Below are 26,543 nucleotides of genomic sequence, written 5' to 3' on the forward strand. Positions count from 1 at the left end.
CCCTCACCCCCCCATTGTCCGTGTCCATTGGTTAGGCCTATATGCTTGCATATAAGTCCTTTGGTTGATCTTTCCCCCTTACCCCTCTCCTCCCCTACCTTCCCTCCAAGGCCCGACAGTCCAATCAATGCCTCTCCATCTCTGGATCAGTCCTTGTTCATCAGTTTATGTTGTTCATTATATTCCACAAATGAGTGAGATCCTGTGGTATTTATCCGCTCTCCAGTTCCATCCATGCTGTGGCAAATGGTAAGAGTTCCTTTTTCTTCTTCCTCTTCTTAAAGAATACCTTTCAGCATTTCATATAATGCTGGTTTGGTGGTGATGAACTCCTTTAGCTTTTTCTTATCCATGAAGCTCTTTATCTGACCTTCAATTCTGAATGATAGCTTTGCTGGATAAAGTAATCTTGGTTGCAGGTTCTTGCTATTCATCACTTTGAATATTTCTTGCCACTCTCTTCTGGCCTGCATGGTTTCTGTTGAGAAATCAGCTGACAGTCGTATGGGTACTCCCTTGTAGGTAACTGACTGTCTTTCTCTTGCTGCTTTTAAGATTCTCTCTTTATCTTTTGCTCTTGGCATTTTAATTATGATGTGTCTTGGTGTGGTCCTCTTTGGATTCCTTTTGTTTGGGGTTCTCTGCGCTTCCTGGACTTGTAAGTCCATTTCTTTCACCAGGTAGGGGAAGTTTTCTGTCATTATTTCTTCAAAAAGGTTTTCAATATCTTGCCCTCTCTCTCCTTCTGGTACCCCTATAATTCTGATGTTGGTATGCTTGAAGTTGTCCCAGAGGTTCCTTACACTATCTTCATATTTTTGAATCTCTTTTCTTTTTTCTTTTTTGGTTGGGTATTTTTTGTTTCTTTGTATTTCAAATCTTTGACTTGATTCTTGGGATCCTCTTGTCTGCTGTTGGATCTCTGTAAATTATTCTTTATTTCAGTCAGTGTATGCTTAATTTCTAGTTGGTCCTTTTTCATGTCCTCCATGGTCTCACTATACTTATTGAGGGATTCATTAAATTTATCGGCGGTTTCCAAAAAATTCTTGAAAAACCTTATAAACGTGGCCTTGAACTCTATATCCAGTCATTTGCTTTCCTCCATTTCTGCCATTTGTGACCTGTTTCTTTGTCTCCGCATTTTGGCTGCTTCCCTGTGTTGATAGAGTGGCTCTGCGCTCCAGGTGTCCTGTAGGGCCCAGTGGCTCAGCCTCCCCAGTTACCTGAGGTGGACACTCTTGGTGCACTCTTGGTGCCTTGGTTGTTGTAGGATCACTGGGAGGAATTGACCTCCAGTCCAATTGGCTGTGAGAATCAGCTGTGTCTGAAGTGGGAGAACTTCTGTGCTGAAGACACCCTTCTGGGGCAAGACTTGCTTCAGTGGGGCTTTGGTGCTCACTGAGTCTGCTCCCTGAGTGTGTCCCTTATGGATCTGAGGAGTTGCAATCTGGATGATCCCCCTCTGACCACTGGGTACAGTGGCTCCTGGATCTAAGGAGGTGCTAATTCAGCCTCTGCCTGAGGCCACACAGCAGGAGCCACGAAGAGGCTCAGCTGTGAAGCAATGCAAGCCGCTGGGGGGCCTTGGTCCTTCTCTTGGAAGTTCCGGGTCTGCCTGGCTCAGCTGCAGTTAGGTACATTCACATGCAAAAGCCTCAGCCGCAGCCTGGGTGGGGCGGGGTCTCAGGGAGTCAAAGGGCGGAGAAAGCAGCTATGGCTGATTCTCCTAAGGAGTCGCGCATCTCAGTGACCCGATAATTGCTGCAAGCACCTCTGAGGGAAAGCCGCACTCAAGTTCGCCTGCTGCCCGACAGTCCAGCTTCTCCCCGTATGAGTCCTGTGTCCCCAGAGACTTCCCGGAACCGGAGTTCAGAGCAATCGGGAGCTTGTGATTCAAAAAAAACAGCCGCGTCCTCAGGTGCCACCCCCTTTCCACGCGCACGAGCCGCCATACCTCTGCACTTCACCTCCGCAGCACCTCTGGCTCTCAGTGAGCTTTTCTTTCCTTCTAGTTGTAGAATTTACACTCAGCCAGCCTTCCTGTTGTTCTGGATGATGTCTGCTCTGTCCTTTGCGGTATTTTTCAATTGTTGTGGGAGGCGGCAATTTCCCGGTGTTTATGCCGCCATCTTAGTTTCTCCCCAAGACTTACTTTTCAATATATATTTTCAGGTCTAAAGTGTCAATTTGATTTTAAAATATTTTAAAATACATTTAAATTCTCTATTCCATTAATCTCCAATGACCATATTTTCTTCCACCTTCAAGATATTAGAGTTATTTAATACCCTTGTCTATTAACTATAGTATCAAAATCATGCATGAATCTGCTTGTCTACCTTTTCTCTTCATTATTGATTGCATATTCTTGACTCTTTGCATATCTAGAGTATTTTGTATGACACCATGTATAAATGAACTGTAGAGATGGCAAATAATGTTCTTTTCCAAGAGATAAGGTCCCCCTTTCCTTTGTTAAGTAGGCAGGGTGAGGGGCTGATGACTCCAATTCAATCAGAGCCTAAGTTAGGCTGAGGCTCAGCTGCAGTTTTAGTAAGACCCAGTGTTTCTCTGGTTTGCCCTTTCCCCTAAGGCAGTGATGGCAAACCTTTTGAGCTCGGCATGTCAGCATTTGGAAAAACGCTAACTTAACTCTGGTGCCGTGTCACATATAGAAATTTTTTGATATTTGCAACCATAGTAAAACAAAGACTTATATTTTTGATATTTATTTTATATATTTAAATGCCATTTAACAAGAAAAAATCAACCAAAAAATGAGTTTTCATGTCACCTCTGACACGCGTGTCATAGGTTTGCCATCACTGTCCTAAGGCATGACCCTCCAAGGCTTCTGATTAAGATTCTGGCAAGTCCCACTATCTCACCCCTTAAATACAGAGATCCATCTCTTTGGAGAGTTTTCATCCATATCTCCAGCCATCTATCTCATGATACTTCAAAATATGGGCACACTCTTTATTCTTCTCAATTCGAGTATAGCTTCTTGAAAGTAAGGATCATGTTTTACTTCTATTTACCCATAGCATGTAATATACTGACTGAATATGGTAGGCAGCCAGAAGGTATCTGATGAACCGAACTAACTGACCTCACTGTATATGTCTTTTTTCTTCACTATGATATTCTTAATAAAATTTTCTTTTCTCCAGCTGACTTTATTGTAAGAATATAGTATATAATACATGTAACACACAAAATATGCAATTGGTTGTTTATGTTTATATTTATTTCCTTTTACTGTTCCTTATATTAGTGTTCTACATACCCAGCCGCTGTTTTACAGACAAGTAAAATATAGAGAATACTACATAGAATGACAAAACTTGAGTGATGTCTTACTATAATCTTTTGAGATAAAATTGCACAAAATCATATGCATAAATATGTACCTTGATTATTCTAATAGAGTGATATAAGTTAAGAGTCATTATTATAATCTCAAGAACAACCATAATAAAAGAATACAAAGAGGTAGGGTTAAAAGACCAGTAGAGCAATAAAAATGCAATACTAAAACTTATTTGAGTACCTGAAAGCAGGAAAAGAGGAACATAGGACAACTAAGAGAACAAATAGGGAGGGAGTGGTCTTAATTATATCGATAGTTAAGTCAAATGTAACTTGTCTAAAATAGCCAATTAAAAGTTAGAGATTGTCAGACTATACTATGTAAGACAAGAAAATGCTCGCGAGCAGGGGTTAAATTATTTTTCTGAAAGGTCCAGATAGCAAATATTTTAGGCTTGCATGGTTATTGTTCCAACTCTTCAACTCTGGCAGTGTAGTATGAAGCAACCAACAGTGGCTATGCTCCCATAAAACTTTATTTACAAAATTAGGCAGCAGCCTGGAGTCATAGTTTTATCAGCCTTACTGTATACGAGATATACTTTAAATATACATAAAGAGATAAATAATTAAAAATAAAAGGGTAGAAAAAGATAAACATGTAACCAGTAAGCTTATGGATGCCATGTGGCTATATTAATACCAGGCAATGTAAAATTCAACACAAGCAATATTGCAGTGATAATGAGAGACATTTCACAATTATAACAGGTTTAACACCTAAAAAAGTCATAACAACTACAAGTGTGTGTCCCTAATGAGAGAATAAAGCAAACACTGACAGTACTTGAGGGAAACATAGACAAGTACACAATCTCATTTAGAGACTTTAATGACCTTTTCTCAGTAGCTGATAGGATTAATGAATCAATATTCACTATACATGATCTTAATAAAGTAGCTAGTACTGGGTGGCTTGAGCACTGGAAATGTATGCTTATATCCTTACTTTATATGTAAAGTGATTTTATATAATTGAAAAAAATTATAAAGATAATATTTTAACAAATTATTATCTAACCTGACCCAACATACAGCTATAGAACACCATACCCACCAATAATCAAATCATTTTTTTTCAAGGGCCAACATAGCATCTACCAGTAAATACTGCATGCCTGCATACCAGCTCAACCCCCCAACCATCCCCACAAACAAAACCCCACAAATAAATCTCAATGAATTTTAAAAGAGTATAAGCATACAGAGGAGGTTGTCTTAACAAAACAGAACTAAATGAGAAATGTTTAAAATTTAAGACTGTTCTAGTTACATGACTCCAGATAAGAAACCACAAAAGGAATTTAAAAATATTTTGAACTGAATAATTATGTAAATACAACATACTTGAATTTGTGGAATGTTGTTAACAAAGTGCTGAGATTAAATTAATAGTTTAAATGCTTGTGTTATAAAAGAAGAAAGGTTAACATCCATGATCTAAATTTTCCCTTTATGAAATCAGAGAAAGAAGAGCAATTTAAACTCTAAATAACTTGAAGAAAACAGTAATATAAGAGCAAAAGTAATTAAAATGGGAAATAAGCAATAGAAATAAAAACAATGCCAAGAGTTTTTAAAATATTAAGAAAATTGATAACTCCCTTAAAAGGACTAAGCAAGATAAAAGAACAAAATACAAAATAACAATATTAGAAAAAGAGTGTTATCACTACACAACCGCAGGCAAAAAAAGGATAAGAGAATCCTATGTATAACTTTCCTTTTTGCAAAAATATCAAGAACTTAAATGAAGAAAACATTTTTCTTGAAAAACCAAAATTTATACAAGAAGTAGCAACTTTATTTCTATTAACATATATGTTAATCCTCATCTGAGAATATTTATTTTTGCCATTGCTTATTTTTAGAAAGAGTGAAAGAGTGGGGGGGGGGGAGAGAGAGAGAGAGAGAGAGAGAGAGAGAGAGAGAGAGAGAGAGAGAGAGAAAGAGAAACATCAACTCTAGAGAGTGAGAAAAAAACATTGATTGGTTGCCTCCCCCGTGAGCCCTGGGGCTAGGGATGGAACCTGCAATCCAGGTATGTGCCCTTGACCTGGACCGCAACCGTTCAGGGCAGGAGTTGAGGCTCTATCCACTGAGCACACTAGTTAGGGCCATTTATTATTATTTTTTTAAACAAGTTCTCATAAAGAAAGCTCTAGGCCCATGTGGTTTCACCATTAAAATATATGAAACTTTTAAGAAAGTAACACACTTTTTTCAGTATAAAAGAGGATGGGACTCTTCCAAGCCATTTCATGAAGCTCACCTTATCCTAGCAACAAAACTTGATAGAGATATCACAAGAAAAGAAAATTACAGATCAATATTCCTCATGAATGCAGAGAGAAAAAATCCTTAATAAAATGTTGGCAAATTGTATCCATCAATACATATAAAAATTATGACACATCATAAAGACTTGGATTTATTACGGGAATACAACACTAGCTTAGAACTCAATAGTCAATCAATGAAATTTATCATTTTTTTAAAAAAAATAAAAATGAGAATAAATGATTATTTGTAGAAATAACTGATATAAATGTAACGTAATATAGAAAGTTTGTTTGAGAAAATTCAACAGTGATTTATGATAAAAACTCTTAGCAATTTAGGAATAGGAATACTGAAAATTTCTTTAACCTGTTACAGGACATTGGGTAGTAAAGAATTTGGCCTTGCTCAAAAAGCAGTCTGGCCTTTGTCCTTAGTTCCTGGGAGATAACCTCTAAATAGTTAGAATTTTCTGAGTGATAGGAGTCACCTTATTCATGGTGAGCCTCTTAGGTCACACCTGATAGTTTATGCTGAGGAAATGCCCCAGTAAGGGCCATCAACGCCCACTAGTCTTAGGGTGTAGGGTGGCCCCAGCTCAGAGAACAACTATAAGCATTTGGGTGGCTTTGGCCATGGGATATCAGCCTGACTCTGGGAAAGTAAAAGGCTGGAGACTGAGTTCATCCATATGAACAATTAATCAATCAAGCCTACATAATAAAGCCCCAATACAAACTCTGGACACTAAAGCTTGGTAAGCTTCTCAGATTGGCAAAATCCATACTTTTGGAACACATCTATACCAGTAAAGTAACACATCTCTGAGGACAAAGGATACATCACATATGGAACCTTCCCAGACTCTACCCTATACTTCTCTTCCCTTGGTCAATTTTAGTCAATCTTTTAATTATAATAAACCTATGAGTATAATAGGTTTCAGTGTGTTCTGTATTTATAGAAAATTACCAAACCTGAAGATGGTTTTGGGAAACTCATCAAACTTGAGTTGAGGTCAGAAATGAGGGCAATCTTAAATGGACTCTTCCCTCTAACTTTGTGTTTGTACCCTAAATCCTTGCAGTTTGGGTCAGAAATCTTGAACAGACTTGGCAATTTGGATGACTGTGTCCTCAACCTTACAGTTTGACTAACTCTGGGTAGGCACATATGAAAAACATACAGTTAACATCATCCATACTGGGAAATACTGAATAATTCCTTCTGTATGATCGGGAACATGTAAAGATGTCTGCTGTTACTCTTGGCTCAGCAGATTCAATTCCCATCAAGGGCACATGCCCGGGTTGCAGGCTCAATCCCCAGAAGAGGGCGTGCAAGAGGCAGCCGATCAATGATTGTCTCTCATTATTGATGTTTCTATCTCTCTCTCCCTCTCTCTTTCTCTCTGAAACAAATAACAATATATTAAAAAATAAAGATGTCTGCCGTCAACATTCTATTCAACATTGTATTAGAGCTCTCTATGAGTGCAAGAAAAATAAAAGACATATAGAATAGAAGAGAAAAAGTAAAATTACCTCTATTGGCAGATGATTGTTTTGATAGAAATCTTAAGGAATCCACAAAACAACTAATAAAACTAACAAATGAAATTAGGAAGATATTAATCATGGGGGAAGGCAGGAGTGGGGTGGAGGAGGTGAATGGGGAAAAAAGGGAGACATCTGTAATACTTTCAACAATAAAGGTAAATTTATAACATATATTAATCATAATACCATATATTACTATAAAGTGGAAAATAAAAATTATAAAATACTTGCATTTATAATATCTGCAAAATACATAAAACCATGAATGAATTTTATAAGATGCCCAATATCTGCATTAAAATTTATAAAATATTGCTAAGAAAAAATGGAAAAAATTATATGGAGAAATGTATGATATTCATGGATTGGGAAACTAAATATATATTTTTAAAATGTGTTTTATTGATTCTTTTAGAGAGAGAGAGATGAAAGGAGAGAGAGAAAAACATCAACGAGAGAGAAACATTGATCACCAGCCTCCTGCCTGCACCCCGACTGAGAATGGAGCTTGGTGCATGGGATGGCACTCAACTAACTGAGCCACACTGGCCAGGGCGGGAAACTAAATAAAAAAAAAAATGTTTTGATTCATTTCAGAGAGAGGAAGGGAAAGGGAGAGAGGGATAGAAACATTAATGATAAGACAGAATTACTGCTTGGCTGCCACTTGCACGCCCCCTACTGGGGATAGAGCCTGCAACCAGGACTTGTGCCCAGATCATGGGTGGACACTCAACCACTGAGCCACCCTGGCCAGGCTGGAAACTAAATATTTTTAAGATATAAAATCTATCCAAATATATCTATAAATCTAAAGCAGCCACAATCCCTAAAGTTTTATAAATTTTTTGGTAGAAATTAACAAGTTGCTAAATTTTATATGGAAGTGCACAGAAATAAAATTGTTAACATGAACAGAATATCAAAGTTGAAGGACTCACATTATTATCATTATTATGCGCCAAGGTGAAAAGAAAGTCTTTATAGCAAGTGGTGCTGGAATGACTGGTTAAATACATATAACTAAAGCAACAAACAAACAAATACACCACCTTTACCTTGTACCATACACAAAATCTTATATGTATTATGTCTTTAATGTAAAAGTTAAAACTATAAAATTTCTCAGAAAAGACATAGAAAAATATATTTACTATTTTGGGGAAAGCAAAGATTTTAAAGAGTGGACACAGAAAGCACTAAACATTATATGAAAAAATTGAGAAGTTTTTTCTTCAAAATGAAAAACTTTTGTTCAACAAAAACAGCATTAATAAAAGGAAAAATCCAGCCATGAACTAGGACAAACTATTCAAAATTTAATTATGACAAAAGACTTTTGTGGAATATGCAAATAATTCTTACAAATCAATCATAAAAGGACAAATTCCGATGAAGTCATTGGCAAATGATTTAAATATTTGCTGCACAAAATAAGATGACCAATAAGCACACAGACTTTAAAATCATTAGGTCTCAATGAAATGTGAGTTAAAACCAAAATTAGATATCATGCCATCCTTCCTAGAATGAGAGAAATTAAACAGAATGACAACCCCAAATTCAAGTGAGGATGTGAAAGAACTGAAACTCTCATATACTGCTGGTGGGAATTGCAGAAAGGACAAATACTTTGGAAAGCTGTCTGGCAATTTCTCATGAACAAATATCTACCCTATGACCTAAAAATTCCATTTCTAGATATTTACACAAGAGAATAAAAACATGTATATGCCCACCAAAACATTTGTTTGAGAATGTTGATTTTAGCCATATTTTTAATAATACCCTGAATAGAAACTATGCAAATGTCCATAAGCAAGAGAATGGATTAAAATAATGTGATATATCTTAACAATGGAACACTACTCAGCAATTAAAATAAAATTATTAATACATTTATCTCAGCAACATTATGTTAAATGAAAGAAGTCAGACAGGAAGGTGTACATAATGTATAATTCCATTTATATGAGGTTTAAGATTAGTCAAATCTTGGTGATAACAGTCGCACAGTGTCTACCTTTGAGAACAGGGCTGGTGGGTCAGATAGGAAGGGAGTTCAAGAGAACTAGCTGGGGTGGTGGAATGTTCTATATCATGATTTGAAGTAATGGTTACAAAGGTATATACATTTATCCAATAAGATGTAACTGTACATTTAATGTAGGCAAATGTTACCTTCATACTATAAAAACATACAAGGTGAGGCAAAAGTAGGGTTACAGTTATTCTTATGGAAAATAATACAATAATTAATAAATAATAATACAAGAATAAAATGTTTCTCATACTCACAATTGTAAACCTCCTTTTGCCCCACCCTATTGTGAGAAAACTCACACACTCCCTTTGGTCAGAGATTGAAAGAACCAGGCAAATAATGTAATCCATTCCCATTTTGTTTACTTTCTAGGTGGATTTGTTTAGGGATGGATAGTAGTTTCTGTTATTTCATCAAGCTGTACCAAATAGAAGAAGGGGATATAAAAAAAAAAAATGGGAGTGAGGAGAATTCTTCCTAGGGAAGTTGTGGTATTCAGGGCAAATCACATATCTTTCAGTATATCTGTACTGTGAAAACTATCACTGCTCACAATCAGAAATTACAAAATAGATAAGAGCAACATGAAACATATTTGTAGAATATGAGTTGGTAAACTTCAAACTAATTATATTTTTTATTTTAAAGTTTATAAAACAAAGAAAAAAAATGGAATGGTAAATGAAAAACAAAACTCTCCCTTCTTTTCTTAATCTCATCTCCAAAAACAGTAACTACTAAACTGACACTCTGGTAATGCCTTCATGTGCCAGGCACTGTTCTAAGTGCTTCATAGATATTAAATTATTATAGCCGTAGGAAATCTCTATTTTACATTGAGACTAATAAACTTGGTTGTGGTCACATAGCTTCTAAGTAGCAAAGGCAGGATTCAAACTCCAACAGTCTGGCTCCAGTATCCATGTACCAAGTTACAAATATGCTAAGTGAAATGTACTAAGTAGAAATGAAAATAATGTTGCTGGTGTGGGAATAGGTATTCATTGAGTATATGTATATGCTATTTATTTATATGTGTTTTATTATAAACTAGAGGCCCAGTGCACGAATTCGTGTACCAGTGGGGTCCCTCAGCCTGGCCTATGGGATTGGGCCGGAATGGCTCTCCAACATCCCCTGAGGGGTCTCGGATTGCCAGAGGGCACAGGCCAAGCCGAGGGAACCTATCAGTGCAAGATCAGGGCCAGGGAGAGATGTGGGAAGTTGGCCAGCCTAGGAGGGACCGTAGGAGGGCTCCAGGGCATGTTCGGACTGTCTCGCTCAGTCTTGATCAGCCAGACCCCAGCAGCAAGCTAACCTACCAGTCAGAGCGTCTGCCCCCGGGTGATCAGTGCACTGGTCGACTGGTCAACTGTCTGCCCTCTGATGGTCAGTGTACATCATAGCAAGCTGTTGAGTGGCCTTAGCATATCATTAGCATATATTATGCTTTGATTGGTTAAACGGCTGACTGGACAACCAGACACTTAGCATATTAGGCTTTTATAATATAGGATTTCTTTATTTTTTGTTACTGAGAATCCACTCTCCCTAGCAGAGAAAAACCTTTAAAAATTATTCTGATTACTTTTGGCTTGGCTTTGAGATTGCTGTGGCAAAAATCAATATAATTTTATGGATGTATCCTTTTGTAAAAATTCAGAGATTTGAAAGAATTACAGAGGTTAAAAATCCATCTATGATTGGAAGAGAACAAACACTTATTTATATCATTCCCTTCAGCAAAATATTTTCAGTCAATTGATTTGAGGGACACAGTTAGGCATTTATAAAGAATGAGTGCTTGAGTAAAAGATACTAATTATATGGTTATTTGTCTTAAACTTTCTTCATCAGTTGACTTTTTGTAACTTAATACGGGAGAAATTTTAAATCATAGAATCCCAACAAATTAACATTAGGAGTAGCCCTAGAGGTGACCCTCTAGTCTAATCCATGAGGCAGAGAGAAGAGACCAGTGGGCCTGGGTTCTCACCCTCATGTGTCAAGTCTGAGCTGAAAGACCTTGGACAAGTCCCTCCCCTAAAGCATGCCTGCTCATCTGTAAAGGGGGGAGACAACAGGATCTATGCACAGGGCTATTGTGAGGATAAGTGTGACATATAAGCGAGACCCCAGCAGGTGACAGGGCCTCACCAAATTGAAGGTGAGTCATGGAGCTAGTCCTAAGGCCATTAGCTATGAAGTCGCAGAAGGGAGTTAAACCTGGTCTGGATGCTTCATCTGTGTTATTTCCATAACTAAAGTGCCTATTAAGGGTTTAAGTTACTTTAAAATAATTTTTTAGAAGATTAGTTAGCTTTTTCGAGAGATTTCCCTCAATATATAAAGTTATTTCGAGATCCCCTTCAAAGAAGGTAGCGGACTAATCTGGTGGCATCTCCTAAATTTGCTTCAGTTGTTGCCAAGAGACTAGACATTAAGTGTTCTTACCACAATGTGAAATGATAATTATTTGACCTGATGGAGGTGTTAGCTAATGCTACAGTGGTAATCATATTTCAATATATAAATGTATCAAATCAATACATTTTGTAAACCTTAACCTTACTCAGTGTTATATGTCAATTACAGTCCAATTAAAATATTATTTAGTGGGGGATGGAGGAAGCAGCAAAAGTGAAAAGCATGGGAGTGGTGGGTATAGCTAATACATCACAATCTTGCAATGTGCTATCATTTGAAAAGATACAGGAACTGTTATAATAGAATTATATATCTGAAAAACAAAAAAAAATCCCATTTAAAATAATTCATGCATGAAAGAGCTCATAAGATTGTAGGTTTTCCAAATGCAGGCATATGTACAACAAATTTGAAAAGTCAGAGGCAGCATGAGAAGTCATTAATGCTTTCTAGTTTGAGAAGCATTCTCTGTGATGTTTAACTTACAGTATTCCTGGGACACACCATAGTAGGGCCATGGGACTGCAGGTATTTGAGACTCGGGACCCTGGCCCTGTAGAATTGGCACTTCCAGCAAGCTGGCTACTGACATCTGTACAAGTAATTAGAATCACCTCCAAGAGAACAGTTCTTTACCCTCTTCCCTGGCCACAGCTGTCAGCAGACTGAGTTTCCTTTTGGCCCAGGATTAATTAGTTAAAGGAGAGGAGGGCTCTAATCCCTGCATCCCAGGAGGACAATTTCTGCCAGCAATTTCTGGGTTTAAAGAAGGAAGTGAAGAATAAATAGTTGGTCTTATTTCAACTTTCAAGTTTATGTCCTTAGAATTTCCAAGAGTCTCCAAAGAAACTCTCCATTTAAATAGGGAATGCTTTTATCCTCAGTAAGAAATAGAAAATGGCCTTTTCATCTAGTAAATATGGGGACCATCCATTTAAAAGATGAGGAGGCCAACACAAACATAACCATACTGAATATGCGTAAAAACAAGATGCCACCTGCATGCATTCTGCATCATGGCTTGAGGTGCATTCTTAAGGTGCTACTGTTGGGTCGGCACATAGCCTGGCCCATGGCAAGTGCTCAGGGAACAGGACTTCCCTTTACCGTTGAAAAAAATAATTAAAATAAACGTTTGAAATAAAACACAAAAATCCAAATGTGTGTGTGTGTGTGTGTGTGTGTGTGTGTGTATATATATATATATATATATATATATATATATATATATACACACACACACAGATCAAATAAATTAAAAAAACTTGAAAACATTCCATTTTGATACAAGCTGATACAAGCCCTTTCATCTGGAAATATTTCAGGTCACATGTAGTAGGGGAGGGGACAACCATGGTTGGTTCTGCCCTTTAAGTCGCCAATGACCTTGTGACTCTGGTACTTTCATGTGATCTGATTTTCCCTCTAGTTTACACTATTATTTGTGGATCGATAGAATAATGAGGAATTTCCTTTCTTCCTTCTGGCTTCTGTCAGACCATGGCTAGGGCAGCAGAAGGAAGCCCAAACTTGGATTAGCCCCTCTTCTCACATAGGGAGAGAGACCACGTCAGCCCTGAGAGCTTTAGAACTCACCCTCCATCCCAAATACTATATTAAATGCCAGCAGGACATCAAAGTCAGGTATGCAACTTTAATTCCAAAGATGTCCTGGGGAGGCACCAAAATATATTTGAAAATATATGGGATATGGAAAATGCTTGGTCAGGTTAATCTCACTGAGCTTACTATGAAATAGGATTAGTTGTATTCCCCTCATTAAATTGTTGAGGATTCAAGTAAAAGAACAAAAACAAGAAAAAAAGAGTAGTAGGTGCTTATGTAGTGATAAAAGAGGAAAGATTTAAAATGTGTTATAAATGGTCCCCCGGCACTATCTTTTCAATTTATTCAGTAGGGAGCCAATCTTCCCTCATCAGAGTGAGTATTGATTGGAAATAGAATTCAGCTAAAATACACTTTCCTGCGAGATCCTAATTCCATAAATCAAGAAATACTAATGAGAAGGGTTTTAGAAAGGTTTAATATAACATTGTTCCTTAACATTTCAGTGTTATAGGCAAGTCCTCTCTAGTCCTTCACCAATTTAGAACTGTCCTTTTCTTTTCCTGAGACAGTAGTGGAATAATATAGCATTATATAAAGGCAGAACTAACAGAACATATTTGTAATTTTCAGATTTCCAGATTGCCTATACATTACACACTAATTTTCATGAAAATAGTCATGAGTTCCAGAGTTGCAAAAGATAAATCTCTCGGTAAGTTACTAATACTCAGACAATGTGTATTTTGAGATTACAAATGTCTGGTAAATGCTTACTCCCAGCTTAGTGATAAGAAGTATGGTGGTCAGGGGTCTCTTAAATGCAATAAACATGAAAGTTATGGTTTTAATAAACCTCTGAACAAGTTTGTGGCTACATCATGCTGCCTTTCTCCCTTTATCTTTGGCTCTTTTAATTTTTCATTAGCTCTTGTACTATAAACTATGTAGGAGAGGATTTGGAACTCAAATAGTCACATTAGATTCCTGCAGAGCTAAAAGCAATGTTTGGAGGACAGAATGAAGAGAAAAGGAGTAAATAACTTAAAACTATTAAATTATCTCTAGATCTTCTATGTTCTCCAACCTGTTAAACAACTAGACATGGTGTGGGCTTAGTCAGATAAAGGCCTTTTGCCTGGAACTGTTAGTTAAAACCCTACACATAAGGGACATATCCATCCTCATTACTAAAAAAAATCTCCTAGTAAAAAAAGGCTCCAGTGAGAAGTTATATGAATCAAAATAGCAGAGGAAGCATGAGTTCTTACTCTGCTATGAATATAGCATTTTGAAATGCTAAGCACCATGCTAAGCACTTCTTGCTGCAGGTCTCCATATTAAAAGTGGATATAAAAATATATAGCTCATAATAATGGAATGGGGAGTGCATGTTAGCTGGGTAGCCACTAGGTATGTTAACAAATATACTCTTAAATTCTACTTGGGTATACAAGATTTGTTTTTCTCATCTCTCTCAAATGACTTTTTAAATTGCCAATATAAAAAACTTCCCCAAATGTTTCTCGAACTTCACCACTGGGCAACCTGTATCATTGAGACTTTTAAATAAAATATTTGACTCATAATTTAATTGTTGCTCAAAGCTATTTGCAACAATAAGTGACTCTAAACTTACTGATGATATTATTTTGTAGGATGGTAAACAAGACTATATTTTTTTAGGTGTCTGAGGGAAAGTCTGGACCATATCTTTATTAAAAATTTATCACATGTATGTAAAATGGTGAGGAATTAGCTACAGGTAAAAATGAAACCCTTACAATAATTTGTAAAGTTTAAGAAATGATCTAGAAGAGGAGAAAGAAAGAGAATATAGTAAAGCCAAAAATAGACTTAGCAATTCTGAACTTGAAGGCTCTTATTATAAATAGGAACACTAGACAAAGGGATTAACAATAATTCATATTGTCAAAGGGCTGCCTTATCTCAGAGAGCACCAGCAAGGAATAACACGCTAAGAATAATCAGGAAAGCATAGCACTTAGCAAACTTGAAGAGTGCCACAAATTCATAAGGAAAACACTTTGATGCTTGGGATAATAAATGAAATTTATTATCAATAATATTAACTCTTGAAAAGTTGGAACAGTTTTCAATTAAGTAACAGGTATTTGAATGAAAGTTCAAGTCTGATGGTAAAAAATATACTTAATTTAATAAGATACTTCATTTTTATTATTTTTTTAATTTAAATTCTTTATTGTATAAAGTATTATATATGTCTCCTTTTCCCTGTTGACCTCTCTTCGGCCACTCCCACTCCTCAGCACAAGCCCTCACCCCCCTACTGTCTGTGTCCTTTGATTATGCTTATATGCATGCATACAAATCCTTTGGTTGATCTCTTACCTGCCCCACCCCCCTTCCCCTGCCTTCCCTCTGAGGTTGGATGGTCTGTTCGGTGCTTCTCTGTCTCTGGATCTATTTTTGTTCATCAGTTTATGTTGTTCATTATATTCCACAAATGAGTGAGATCATGTGATATTTATCTTTCTCCAACTGGCTTATTTCACTTAGCATAATGCTCTCAAGGTCCATCCATGCTGTTGCAAATGGTAAGAATTCCTTCCTTTTTTATAGCAGAATAGTATTCCATCGTGCAGATGTACCACCGTTTTTTAATCCACTCATCTGCTGATGGGCACTCAGGTTGTTTCCAAATCTTAGCTATGGTAAATTGTGCTTCTATGAACATAGGGGTGCATATATCCTTTCTGATTGGTGTTTCTGGTTTCTTGGGATATATTCCTAGAAGTGGGATTACTCGGTCAAATGGAAAATCCATTTTTAATTTTTTGAGGAAACTCCATATTGTTTTGCACAGTGGCTGTACCAGTCTGCATTCCCACCAACAGTGCAAAAGGGTTCCTTTTTCTCTGCATCCTCACCAGCACTTGTTGTTTGTTGATAGCCATTCTGACAAGTGTAAGATGGTACTGCATTGTTGTTTTGATTTACATCTCTCAGATGATTAGTGACTTTGAGCATGTTTTCATGTCTCCTGGCCTTCTATATGTCCACTTTCGAAAAGTGTCCAGTTAGGTCCTTTGCCCATTTTTTGATTGGATTGTTTTATCTTCCTTTTGTTAAGTTGTATGCATTCCCTATAAATTTTGGAGATTAAACCCTTGTTGGACATAATATTGGCAAATATGTTCTCCCATGCAGTGGGCTTTCTTGTTGCTTTGTTGATGGTTTCTTTTGCTGTGCAGAAGCTTTTTATTTTGATGTAGTCCCATTTGTTTATTTTCTCCTTAGTTTCCATTGTCCTAGGAATTGTATCAGTAAAGATATCACTACGATATATGTCTGCTATTTTGCTGCCTATGGATTCTTCTAGGATTTTTATGGTTTCCCGTCTTATGTTTAAGTCCTTTATCCATTTTGAATTTATTTTTTGTGTATGGTATAAGTTGGTACTCTAGTTTCATTTTTTGCATATATCTGTCCAATTTTCCCAACACCATTTATTGAAGAGACTATCTTGGCTCCATTGTATGCTCTTGCCTCCTTTGTCAAATATTAACTGAGCATAATGGCTTGGGTTGATTTCTGGAGTCTCTGTTCTTTTCCGTTGGTCTATATGTCTGTTCTTGTGCCAATACCAGGCAGTTTTGAGAACAGTGGCTTTGTAATATAGCTTGATATCCTGTATTGTGATCCCTCCAACTTTGTTTTTCTTTCTCAAGACTGCTGTGGCTATTCAGGTCTTTTTAAAATTGCATATGAAATTTTGGAGAGTTTGTTGTAGGTCTTTGAAATAAGCTGTTAGTATTTTAGTGGGGATTGCATTGAATCCATAGATTGCTTTGGGTAGTATGGACATTTTAATGATGTTGATACTACCAATCCACGAACACGATATGTTCTTCCATCTGTTTATGTCTTCCTCTATCTCTGTTTTTTCAATGTCCTGTAGTTTTCTGAGTACAGGTGTTTTTGTATTTTTTTTTTTTTACCTCCTTAGTTAAGTTTATTCCTAGGTATCTTAATATTTTTGGAGCAATGGTAAATGGGCTTATTTTTTTAGTTTTGCTTTCTGTGAGTTCATTATTGGTTTATAAAAAGGCCACAGATTTCTAGATGTTAATTTTGTATCCTGCTACATTGCAGAATTCATTTATTAGGTCTAGTAGTTTTTTGATGGAGTCTTCGGGGTTTTCTATGTACAGTATCATGTCATCTGCGAATAATGACAGTTTTACTTCTTCTTTTCCAATTTGGATGCCTTTTATTTCTTCTTCTTGTCTGATAGATATAGCTAGCAGTTCCAGTACTATGTTGAACAGGAGTGGCGAGGATGGGCATCCTTGTCTTGTTCCTGTTCTTAGGGGAAATTGTTTTAGTTTTTGCCCATTGAGTATGATGTTGACTGTAGGTTTGTCATATAAGGTTTTTATTATGTTGAGGTATGATCCTTCTATTACCACTTTGTTGAGGGTTTTTACCAGGAAAAGGTGTGGGATTTTGTCAAATGCATTGTCTGCATCAATTGATATGATGCATCTATGTTCATAATGGATATCCTATATAATAAAAGGGTAACATGCCAATCGACCAAATGGCAGAATGACCGGTTGCTATAACGTGCACTGACCACCAGGGGTCAGATGTCCAATGCAGGAGTTGCCCCACAGGGGGAGAGCTGCTCAGCCAGAAGGCGGCTGATGACTGGTGAGCACAGTGGCGGTGGCATGAGCCTTTCCACGGGGAGCCAGACTAAGCCGTCAGTCAGACATCCCCTGAGGGCCCCTGGACTGCAAAAGTGCACTGGTCAGGCTGAGGGACCCCTCCCCTCACCCCCCAGTGCACGAATGTCATGCACCAGGCCTCTAGTTGGCCTATAATTCTCTTTCTTTGTAGTGTCTATATCTGGTTTTGTGATTAGGGTAATGCTGGCTTCATAGAAATAGCTTGGAAGTTTTCCTTCCTCTTGAATTTTTTGGGATAATCTGAGGATAGGTTTTAGTTCTTCTGTGAATGTTTGGTAAAACTCCTCTAAGGACCGGGTCTTTTGTTAAAAACAGTTTTTTGGTTACTGTTTCAATATCATCAGTAGTTATCGGCCTATTCATGTTTTTTGATTCTTCCTGATCGAGTTTGGAAGCTTGTATTTTTCTAAGAATATGTCCATTTCTTCTAGGTTGTCCAGTTTGTTTGAGTAGAGTTGTTCATAGTATTTCTTTTATAATCCTTTGTGTGTCTGTGGGATCGGTTGTTACTTCACCTCTTTCATTTCTGATTTTGTTTATTTTGGTCCTCTTTCTTTCTTGGTGAGCCTGGCTAGAGGTTCATCAATCTTCTTTATCCTTTCAAAGAACCAGCTCTTGATTTTATTGATCTTTTGTATTGTTATTTTTTTGTGTGTTTTTTTTCTTTTTTTTTTTGTCTCTTGTCATTTGTTTTCACTCTGATGTTTATTATTTCCTTCCTTCTGCTTACTCTGGGCTTTTCTTGTTGCTCTCTTTCTAATTCTTTAAGTTGTTGGGTTAGATAATTTATTACCATTTTTTTTGAAGTATGCCTATAGGGCTATGAACTTCCATCTCAGGACTGCTTTCACTGTGTCCCAGAGATTTGGAATTGTTGTGTTTTCATTGTCATTTGTTTCCAAGATACTTTTTGTTGATTATGTGATTTTTGTATCTCAATTTGTTTATGTGATGTATAACGTTTATTAATTTGTGGATATTGTACCAGCCTTCCATCCCTGGGATAAATCCCACTTGGTCATGGTGTATAATCTTTCTAATGTAATGCTGGATTTGATTTGCTAGAATTTTGTTGAGGATTTTAACATCTATGTTCATTAATGATATTGAATTTATTCTTTTGTAATTCTCTTTCTTTGTAGTGTTTTTATCTGGTTTTGGAATTAGGATAATGCTTTAATAAGATACTGTAAAGGAAATTCAGGAAGGTGTAACCATTAGCCTATTGATACTATAAAGGCAAGTGTCCATTTATTTATCCATGATGTTAATTTTAGGTTACCATCTGGTAATAACTAATGTAGTAACAACCTAACCACCCACATAAATTTCTTCTATTCATAGAAAAATGGTATCTGATGAAATACTGGGAATTAGAATAGGGCGATTAAGGATGTTGGGGATAGTTCAAGAATTTAACAGTCATTTGATCATAATTTAGAGTACTACTGCTCATTTTTCAGCTCAATTTCTGAATATACGGAAATTTTATTTTCATTCTTTTAGGAAATAAAATTACTTTGGAGTATGTCAGAAATCCTAAGAAAATAAAATAGAAAAACCCTAGAGCCCAAGCTGCTAGATTTGTGCATTTCTTATTGTCTGTTATAGATTTTGATCATTAGGAAACATATAAATAGATAGCGAATTTCTATAAGATAGATATTGCCTCTGGGAAACTCTTTGCAGTTCCTTTCACTTTCATGGGACAGGCAGGGAAACTTCCTAAATTTTCCACAGAAATCATGGACACAAGCCCACATGAAGTAGTTGTAGGCAAAATGTTCACTGAGAAAAGGAACACGTGTTACCATGTGATGGTGGGGACTGACCAAGATTGAGGAGTGAAGTCCCAAGATCAGAAATGACTGTACCCCAATGTGAATGTGCACATATACATCAAATTCAACATACAATAGGAAAATGGTTCTGCCTTACATGACCAAACAAGAGAAAAAGTAAGGCACAGTGAGAGGTAGTAAGGCCTGGTGGTTCTAAAACAACACAAAGATTCTAAAACATCACTGCCTTAAACACAATTCCGTCCCTTATCAACTGTTCAAGTCATTTAACCATTCCCTGCATTAGATTTTTTAAAATGTAAAATCTCTATATGTAAAACCTTAACATGCAAATAGACCAAATAGCAGAACAACTGAACCAGTCACTATGACGTGTGCTGACCACCAGGGGGGCATGTGTGGAACATGGTGGGCATTGGCAGCAGAGCGTGGAACATGCAGGGTGTTGGCCACGATTAGACAGTGGAGCAGGTGAGAGGGGGCTCCAGACCAAGGCTGGGCACCAGTCACTATCATTGGGGTGAGCCTCTGGTGGTTACTGAAAATTCTTTGCTCCCATGCCGTGGTCCTGCCCGGCGCTCACCCCTGCTGCTGGCACTGGCTCTGCTCACACCCGGTGCTGGCACCAGAGCCGCTATTCACACCCACTGCCAGCACCTGGTGGTGCCGCTGATCAGGGCTTCTCCACTTCCCCCTGCTCCTGAGGGGCGATCAGGGCAGCAGCTGCTGCTTGCACCCCACTGACGGTGCTGGCCCTGCTTGCACCTGCTGCTGGCGCCGGCCCCAATTGCTCAGCGCCATCAGGCCCCAATCACTCTGTGCCGTCAGTGGGTGCGAGCGGGGCCAGAGCATCAGTGCATGGGAGCAGCAGCGGTGGGAGCCGGACTGCCGGCAGACAGGCGACCGGGGACCTCAGTGGAAGGAGCCAGGCAGGGTGCAGAGGATGGGCCGAGACCCCCTCTGTGCCCACTGCAGCCTTGTGGCCCACAGTTCCTTTCAAGGTGCATGAATTTGTGCACTGGGCCCATAGTATGAATAATAATAGTATCTACTTCAAAGATGGGTTATGAGAATAAAACAGAGCTCAATACATGCTCATATTATGTGACTTAAAAATTTCTGAGCTAGTGTCTCCCTTTGAGCTCCATTTGAATATTTTTCCACTGAAATTGTTCACATCTTCATAGAGTAAGATCATGAACACTGAGTGTGCTTTTTCGTTTGATTTTCTTTTAGGTTAATTTACCTGAGCTGTTAAAAGTGGTTATATTAGACAACAAGAAAACATAAAATTAAGTCCAAATTTGCCACTAGCTATACACATCCCCTTGCAAAAGTCAATGTCTTCATTTATAAGATAAGAGGATTAGAAGCCCATGTTTTAAATGAGCAGTATATCACAGAACCACCAATAAAACTTTTAAAAAATGCAAATGCTAAAACCCATCTCTGCCCAAGTTCATCTCAATATAGGGTCAGGGGTGGGGTGATGAGGAGTAAGTACCAGGCATGTGGGAATGTTAAGAATATTTATTAGTTAATTGTATTTTCATTGAAACCACTGTTAGATGATTTATAAGGTTGCTACTATCTGTATTATTTTATGATTCTAATAATTTTAAACCTAAACACCATCTAAATCATTTTAAAGTAGTCTTGGTACTTTGTCTAATAATTTTTTTAAATTCAAGATGAAATAATGAATAATTTTTATTTGAATTACATCATTCTATGGAGCAAAGTGACCTAAATAGAATAGAGGAGTAGTGACAACAAGATTTTTCTAGCTCACTGGCAGTTTCACTGATGGCTAGACCTGTCCCTGCAAAGACACTTGGCCATATGTGCAGGAAGTACTAGTCACTTTTAAGTAACCTCTATCAACCTCCATAAAATGGTTTAGAATGGTTGACTTTTAGGCAATATGTGGTTTTTAAAAATCCACCTAGGCATTGAAAAATTAAATAGTTGAATTCAGACTATTGACTGAGAAAAGTAATGAGACACATGTGAAATCATACTCCAAGCCGTGTCCCCGATGTTGGTAATATCACTATGAGCTGAAAGCAAACAGGATCAGCCTGAGGTGGGTGATATGTCTTTCCTATCATAGAAATTACAGCTGGATGGAGCATTGCATTTTCTCCCCGTGGATGTCAATGAACAAGAAAGATCTTTCCCACACAACTTACTTTGATTTCTTCATGTACAGCCAGTAGACAACTCCAGCAACGAGGGCAGCAAGGAGGAGACCAACGACGATGCCCACAATGAGCTTTGCCTGATCATTCACCTTTTCTCTGTTTTCATCTACAACAAAGAAGAAAGGCCCATGCGATTATAGACAATGCCAAGGATTTTTGGAAGGAAATCAATCTGGTTATTATTTCTTATTAAAAATGATTGTGGCTCACTACTATTAGTAACATGCAAACTTGTGAATTGAAAGGATACAATTTTAGCATTCTTACTATCTCGTTTCATTTTAATTCAAGTCAAAATTGTGGAGGCTAAGAAAATTACTTAAACATTGACACTTCATGAATCTTGAGCTGACAGTCAAGGAAGAAGAGTCGGCAGCATAGTACCTACCACTTATCACATCTGCCTCATCGTGTTCTGGAATACTTACTGAAATGAAAAATGTTAATATGAAATTAAAAACAAAATTTGTTGATAAATGAAAGTCACCTTTACTATTATAGTATGATATAATAATACTTAGAGATAAAATATCTATTCTAAAGCTAAGGGTAGAAAAAATTTTCACATTTAATAGAGCGGGAACTTTTCTACAAGAAAATTAATCTTCTTTTAAGGAAGGAGAGTAGTTAAAATTGCAAAAGGATGAATTTACCATAAATATTTCACAACTGACAAGCTATAGTATGAATCTAAAATACACAGAAATTTCCCCACAACCTACCATCTTTTAATGCGACTTTTTTTTTTTTTTTTTTTTAAGGAGAAACAAGTTGCCACATATGAAATCTACAATGCAGTGTTTCTCAAATTTTCTCAATTTTTCCTGCTTCAATAGAGGAGAAGTAATTTTCTTCGTTAGTGTTAGGGACTTACCACTAGAGACCTCCTTAAAGTGGTGGGGCTGGAGGTTAAAACTGGGGATGTCTTGGAAGTTAAGAGGCACTGTGTGCGATTTTGTAAAAGCCTTCAAAGAACTCTGCTGGTGCCAGGCTCCTGGCTCATTCTAGGAATCACTGCTGCAGTGGATTGCCAGCTGAAGTCAAATGACCTAAATATTCTCCTAGGCATGGGCCTGAACCAGCACTTCCAGTGATGTTTGTTAAACTGCAGATTCCCCCATCCTTCCTCATAAAAATGGGATCTCCGGAGGTGCTCACTGAACTGAAAAACGACTGTATTAAATGTTGATCAAACCACTGCGAAGTCTAGAAGACCACTCTTCAATGGGTTAAAATAAAAAGAGAGACTTGTGTTCAGGGAGAAAGGATACGTTTCCTTTCTAGGTAGAACAAATCAATACTCGCTGAATTAAATTCTGAGAAGTCAATGCTCCTATTTTCCAGTTAAATTTGTTGGGTTCTTTTCTTGTCTGTTCAGCAGGCTTTAATATTCCAGTCATAATCTATTAAAAACTATTATCTTTAGACAATTATTTTCTCCTGGCTCCAGCTAACTCCTGGCCAGTGTATTCCTACCCTGCTAATGTCACATACAGATTCCAACTGACTGAAGCGTAAGAGTTTGAAAGGTCAGGTAGCCTCCTGTTCAGAGCTGAACCTCATTCTAAGCCTCTCCTGATTTCAGGTTGACTTAGTAACAGGAACAATGACAGAACTGAAGATGATGGGTAATTTCAAATAAATGACAAATGTTTTCAGAAGATGCTTTTGGTGTGCATGTATTACCCTGATTTCACTATTGACAATTTTTTTTTCACTTTTTCTGAGATAACCTCATATGACTTTTAGCTATAATTCAACTATTGTACTCAAAAGCATCAATTTTTAAAACTGGATTTCATTAATTCTGACACCAATTTGACTACCAATTTGCTAAATTACTTTAAGCATGTGACATTCCTGTACAAAATAACAGTAGGATAAATACCACAAATAATTAGTATGCAAAATAACAGATTAAAGATAATTAAAATTTTATCAAAATTAAAACTGTTACACAAGTGTTTTAAGAAAATCTTTGAATTATCTGTACTCTGAACACAAAATATAGATTAAATAATAGCAACTCAGTTCATATCATCTCATGCTCTTAGGAAATATTCCCATATAAGTTAAGGCCTTTGATCCATAAGACATGAAATAATTTAGCTGTCAAGACAAGAATTATAAAAGAATGGACACCACAAATAAAAAAAAGAACCTATGATGATGATACCAAATGAAAAATAAATAAAACTTACCATAATGCAGGATAGGAAGATGGAATTGAAGATTTTAAACTAATGAAGAATAACTTCAAATTTTCTTACTTTTTTAATGTCAGAAATGAAATACTCACTAGCAGAGACATTCAAGGAGTTTACTGTTCTCTCCAGCTGGTTTTCTGCTGTGCAAGTTAATGTAACATTCTCTTCAGGGGAAATGATAATTTTACTATAATACTTGCCATTGATATAAGGAGATTCCTCTGTCTGGAAAAGAACAAAGAAATACAGATTTAGAAATGGAACTAGGCCAATAACATGGGAAAGAGTAATGCTGAGTGAAACAGGATAGGTGTGGTGCTCGCTCTGTAGTGCTATCTGGTATTCAAGGGCATATGTAAGGTCATAGACATAGACTATTCCAGGTTTACATCTACAGCAGAGATGGGAAAAAAAGTAGTAAATTCATAATTGGACTCGTGTTTATGCTTGTATTATAAATTCTAATAATTAAATTCACTAAACTCATCTTTTTCAAAAGATACTCAGAGTAGTTAATATTTTGGCATGAGAGTACTTATTTCAAAATATTAATCATAAACTTTCCCATAATAAACTAATGAATTCAGTGCTCTTTTAAAAAATATGTTTTTACTGATTTCAGAGAAAGAAATGGAAAGGGAAGGATATAGAAACATCGATGAACAAGAAACAATTGGCTGCCTCCTACACACCCCCTACTGGGGATCGAGCCAGCAACCTGGGCATGTGCCCTGACTGGAAAGCCAATCAGTAACCTCTTGCAAGGTACATAGGATGACCATTATGTCTAAGTACATATTTATATAGGCTTTTACTCATGGGAAATCTCTTTTTTCCTCAATTTTCCTGAGCTAAACACAGAGGATGAGTTCTTTCTTAGTTATTGGTAAATTCATTCTGTTGTTGTGAAGTATTGATGAGGACAATCACTGTATTTAATTCCTCCAAAAATGAGACAATTCAATTTAATCTCTTCCTAGGACTAGACTTCTAAGTCTAATACGACAAGAGCAAATATGTACTTGTGCTCTTTTCTCAATCCCTAAATGACACGCCATGTATTGGTCCTGACTTAGTTTCCCTTCAGCTGCAATGTAAGGACCTTGAGAACAGAGCTAGTTTCATGCTTAGGGATTTTTTCTAGTTCCTGGGGCAGGATGGGGCAGGGTTTTCAGGAGTTGTAAAATAATAGATTCACCATGTGTTTTTGGAGGGAACAAATAAAAGATTATGTGTATCAGCACAAACCTAGAACAAGAAAAATAACATATCACCCCATGGGCCAGAATCAATTCTTCTCCTTGACAATGAAGAATAGCATTATTATTTTTATCCTTATAGTAAGTTCACCTGCTATTGTACCACTTCCCACCAGTATTTTTCATGTGACTTTCTCACTGAGTCTTTCTTCTTGTTATTTTTAACTCTACACATATATTTACTCATTTCTTTTATACCTTTGCATCTTTCATTCATCAAATATTTATTGGGTGCTTATTTTTCTATTTTTTTATACTCACATTACCAATACCTATAGGCTCTTTTTGACTTTAATTGAATAAGAGAAGGGGAAAAAGCAAAAAAAAAAAATTAAGTCATTTTTGATGCTAAAATTTAACTTGTACATTGTACAGGTGGTTCACATCTTCACCTGAGTCAGGACACCTACATTTCCTGTCAGAGCCTCTCTGTCCTGCTCGTGCATGCTTTCTGTGTGTCCCCATCCCACCTAACCAGATCGGTAGTCTTTTGCTTTGGGGACCTTCCATGTTTGGAATTATGCAAATATATATGAATCAATCATAGGTAAAAGAGCCAAAATTCACCTTGTTCTGCAAAACCACATTACATAATTTGGACCAGCAGCCCAACATCCCTGGACAGAGAAAGAGTAGAAATTTAAATTTAAAACTCAATTGCAACTCTGCTTTATGTATGCCTTCTCAGATTGCAACTGGGCCCAAAGCTGGGAAGAAGGCAACACAGAAGATTCAGAGAATCAAATGGCACCTCTGGGTGTTGTTGAAGAGTCTTTATGTGGCTCCACTGAGAAGAGCGACCTGAAGACTGTCAGAGAGAAAATGGAATTAAGAAGTATCTCAGTAACCTCAGCAGACTGGCAACTTAATGAGATTCTAGCTCTGAACCCCTAGTGACAGACCAGATTCTCATCATTTTAATTTTTTTTTTAATTTTGTCAAAGTGAAAAGAAAATTACTGGTGGTGTTCATAACTTCTTAGCCCTTTACTATGACTAAAATGTCCTGGCAAAGGTACAAATATTGTCTTGGTTTATGTTTCCTTTGGTTCAGAAGGACATGTCCTAGTTACTATGTATTTACT

The 26,543-nt window shown here is 37.0% G+C and overlaps 1 protein-coding gene across 3 annotated transcripts in view; it reads right to left on the reverse strand.

Moving 5' to 3' along the window:
- The window catches only part of ALCAM (activated leukocyte cell adhesion molecule), a gene marked incomplete at its 3' end in the record, with an annotated part of 213,363 nt that overhangs the window by 6,930 nt on the left and 179,890 nt on the right, over positions 1-26,543 (reverse strand). Inside the window, exons 12-14 of one of the 3 annotated variants that reach the window (XM_081086563.1) lie at positions 24,293-24,425; positions 22,382-22,420; positions 21,982-22,099 (exon numbers count right to left, since the gene is read on the reverse strand). In XM_081086563.1, the coding sequence (XP_080942689.1) occupies positions 21,982-22,099; positions 22,382-22,420; positions 24,293-24,425 (290 nt within the window). Of the gene's footprint in view, positions 1-21,977; positions 22,100-22,381; positions 22,421-24,292; positions 24,426-26,543 lie in introns of those variants that run through there. The other 2 variants (XM_081086565.1, XM_081086564.1) reach the window with 2 other exon arrangements.

This window comes from Myotis nattereri (assembly GCF_964212035.1).
Source record: "Myotis nattereri genome assembly, chromosome: 3".
Classification (NCBI taxonomy): Eukaryota; Metazoa; Chordata; class Mammalia; order Chiroptera; family Vespertilionidae; genus Myotis; species Myotis nattereri.